The sequence below is a fragment of the Melampsora larici-populina genome (genome assembly GCF_000204055.1).
Source record: "Melampsora larici-populina 98AG31 unplaced genomic scaffold MELLAscaffold_58, whole genome shotgun sequence".
Taxonomy (NCBI): domain Eukaryota; kingdom Fungi; phylum Basidiomycota; class Pucciniomycetes; order Pucciniales; family Melampsoraceae; genus Melampsora; species Melampsora laricis-populina.
Genome location: NW_006768822.1, coordinates 259715 through 263520, shown reverse-complemented (window position 1 = coordinate 263520; position 3806 = coordinate 259715). Strand labels below are relative to the sequence as shown.

The window sequence follows — 3806 nt, the reverse complement described above, 5'->3', positions numbered from 1 at the left end:
TTTGAAATTCCAGAGAAAGCCAATGTACTTTTGCTCGTCGGCAAAATGTGAAAACTTGGTTTCGTTTGTCTTCACCCCCAGTCTTGCACTATAAGCTACAACTTCTTCCATGTTGAGCGGGTTCGTCTCTTCTTTGATCAAAAGATTATTGTCCACCCATCTAAAGGCTTCTTTTAGGCGAAAATGTCTCTTGACTAGCTCCTTCCATCCGTCGGCTGGACCACCAAAGCTTCCACATCCTCCTACACCACCGAAAGAAATACATGTGTCTATATACTGAAAACCGAAAAAGCATGTTAACAGTAAAAATGGCCATTGACTTGGGAGAGTTCCGATTTGTCGGTACGCCTTCTCCCAGTCAAACAGACCGGCTTGTATGGGGACTTCCGCTTCTGCTACGAATTCTGAGACAGTAGAGAAATTGTCCCATGTCGTTTTGAAGTCGTCCTTATCCACGAAGGAGTTGACACTGGGAATGTCTGGTTTGTTCTTCGGGAACGACAGGTCATTGATGGTTCTAAAGGAACCGTCGCCGTTTATCACTGCCCCCATCGGGCTCGACCGGAAGAATGGAAAACGAGATTGTAGTTCGGCTGTTGTGAAAGGGCCATACATCCTCCCCGCCAGCACTTCTTGGCGAATGTTTGTCATGATTTTTTCTCTGACTTCCTCTAATGATTGGTGATTAGGTGGGCAGTAGAATGGAAGATTCCCAATACGATGGTCCGGTATACCTTGATCGAACCCGTTCCTGAAACCCTCCAGAACAAAATCGAACTGCGGTAGTAAGTCGTACTTTTGTAACTCTTCCTCCCACAATCCAATATTCATAGCGCAGTAGGGTCCTTTTGGCCATCGAGATGATAGAGAATCTAACTCTTCTGTCGGTGAAGATTTTCTCGTTGGAATGCAGACCTCCGTGGAACCTTCAAGCCTCTGTCCTATAGAGGCGGCCTCTTCTTTTGGGTGAGGTTCTGATGCTGTTCTTTTTTCTCGACTGGTCAAGTCCAAAAAGGTGAATGGGGGGAGAACGCAAGATGTTATTACTTTCCAACAAACACACAGTCATACATTTCCGAAGGGACATTGTGCAGGGGGAGATCGCATTTCAACTAGCGAATTATGTGGGTCTAAAAGGGATTGGTTGCCAAAGTAAAACATCAAAATTCCATATTGAACACTGGAACAATATGTTTACAGTACTCTGACATGCGATTGATTAGGCGGTAAAGACAGTAATGTAGCAGATAAATACACGTGCTACAGGGGTTGGGTGCGTCTGGACAACAACTAAAGAACGACACGACTTCAAGAAAAAATGACCTCACTACAGCCCTTTCGTAAAGGAGAGGGAAAGGAAACTGTGTCATGAGTACTAGCTACCGAATGAACACTTACTGTTGGCGAGTTCTTCCTCTACCACTTGATGTTCCACCTCTACCCCTTCGGACTGTTCCTCTGTTATTGGTTTGACGAACATCGGAAGCTTGATCTCTCCGTAAGGGTGGGAGCATCTCGATGATGTCTGGGAGACGAGGAGCTCTAGGTAAGCGGGGGGCTCGCCTGTGGCCAGATGACGAGTTCAGTCGGGTTGAGGAGCGTTTCCGCTTCTTGGCCAGAGTGGTAGATGATCTTCACGAAGCACATTGGTTCTTGTCAGAACTAAAAAACCGTCTTTTCTCGTCGTGATACCCGGATGACAGGTACTCACTCTTCCCAAATGCCCGTGATAGGATCACGATGCTCGAATCGAGCTCCTTTAGCGTATGGATTCTCATTCCCCGAAGTGAGTTCACCATGCCGAGTCGCTTTCTCCTTCGCCGCTCTCTCAATACTTTCCACGTAGATACTAGCATCCGGGACTGGGACTCCTTTACCCCTATGACCAAACAGTTGCTCTCTAAACAAGATATCATACCGGAGCGCAACCATCCAACATTCCGTAGCGTCCCTGTGAATTTATTCATCAGTTAAGTGGAATTTTAATTCTTATTTAGACTGTCTTACTTGATGTCTTTGACATGTTTAACATGACCCTTCAGTTGATCGGACAAGATCAAGAAGTTATACATCTTCTTCAGGTACTTTCTCAACAAGGTGATACCATCTACCCATTCTCCGAAAGTCATTGCATATTCGGATGGGGGAGTGAGACCTCGGTTACGATTATTCTTAGATGAAGAAGTGGCGGGTTGGTTTTTCCTACTTTCAACCTTGTCCTTTTGCACAAACGTTGGGTTCAGAACGGTAAGAGGGACATTATCAGACAGGTTCTTCATCGCTTCTCCCCAATAAGGTTGGAGAGTAGGAAGGGACGATTTGCAAGGGGCTCCCTCTTGAAAACGAATGCCGTTTTCTTTCTTGATCCTCTTCTTGTTGGTGGAAGACTTGATCTTTGAGGACCATGCTTGTTTCCCATGTTTAGTCACTGTCTTCCTGTCTAGTGACGACAAAGAAGGTTTTCCCCCATCCAGTTGGATCGGACGTTAGTTTCTTGGGATGAGACCACGGGGTGATTCAGATAGTGTTTTCTGCGTACCTCTAGGAGGGGCTTTCTCTTTTGCTAAGAGGGCCTTTGCCTTTTCCTTCGCTCTAAGAGCCTTCGCAATCATCTTATCGATTGCTTCGATGGACATTTGTGCACCTATGTTTTGAGAAAACACGCAAGGCTGTTAGAAGCCAATCTCGACCAATGGGAGATGTTTGAAATGGGCTGTTTTGTGTAGCCTATAGACTAGGAAGTCTCTTCCCTTAAAGTGGGGCGCTCGAACTATGGGAGCTGGAGGAAAATAACACAAAAAGGTATGCCTTACGTTTCTTCTTTCCTTTAACTGTTTCTTTCGAATCGTCTGAATCGCTCAAACTATCGGAAGAACCAGACAATGATAAATCCTCATCCGAGGACTCGTCTCCCTTCTCGCTTGAGTCCGAGTTTGATGAACCTGAAGAGTCATCTGAAGATGAAGAATCGGGACTTCCATAGTTGTCCTCTGCGTTGTACGTGTCGTCCTCTGAATCCTCCTCTTGAGATTCTTGATCCTCCTCCTCCTCTTCACCTTTCACTCCTTCTTCACCTACGTAGCTGTCCATGTTCCTCAATCGTTTCACCGTCCAACTGATCGTCGATTGGATCATCTGTGCCTTCCAATTCATCCGCTGGAGCCGCGGGTGGCACGGTGGTGTTTGAAGAGGGGGGTGCGAGGATAACCGTTCCCTCTTCTACAGCCTCTCCTCTAGCACTACGGGTTACTCGACTAGTGGACTGGTTGTTGGCCATTTGAAGGATGATTATTCGACCGATGGTTGTGAATTGAAGACGATGCGAATATAGTAATGAAGAATGTGTAAACGTAGAGAGGTCACTATGCTAGTTACGGCAACAATTATCCTATGAATGGAGTGCAGGTAGAGACTAGAATTGGAGCTACTTAGAAAGGGATTATCCAAATCGAACCAATGAAACTATAGTATATTCTTTGTAAAACGACTAAAAATTCAGAACAAAAAAGTTTCCTCAACAACCTAAAGGATTGTAGTGAACTTAAATCAATTTAGGGAGGAATTGATATTTAACTCAAATTCTTATAGTAATATGGAATCTGGATAATATGATAGTTAATGCAGTGCAGTAAAATGGAAAGATGACTGAGATTAAAAAAGAGACAACTGAGGAAATGGGAGGGAAAGGGAGGAAGGTGCTTCTCCCTTTTTGATGCTTTATATGTCATCATAACCTCCGTTTATTCCTTCATTTCCAATATCGTGACGTATTTAATCTGATTATGTATTACTCTCGTAATCCCGCT

The 3806-nt window shown here is 44.8% G+C and overlaps 1 protein-coding gene across 1 annotated transcript; it reads right to left on the bottom strand.

Annotated features, from left to right (window-relative positions):
- Nucleotides 1-1065: 1065 nt before the first annotated feature.
- MELLADRAFT_67808 (uncharacterized protein) lies at nt 1066-3277 on the bottom strand (the record flags this gene model as incomplete). The annotated part of the gene is made up of 7 exons (XM_007416198.1): nt 1066-1180; nt 1399-1632; nt 1712-1951; nt 2008-2440; nt 2540-2644; nt 2943-3074; nt 3109-3277. 7 exons carry the CDS (start codon nt 3275-3277, stop codon nt 1066-1068), a joined length of 1428 nt encoding a protein of 475 aa, XP_007416260.1.
- Between the last annotated feature and the right edge of the window lie 529 nt (nt 3278-3806).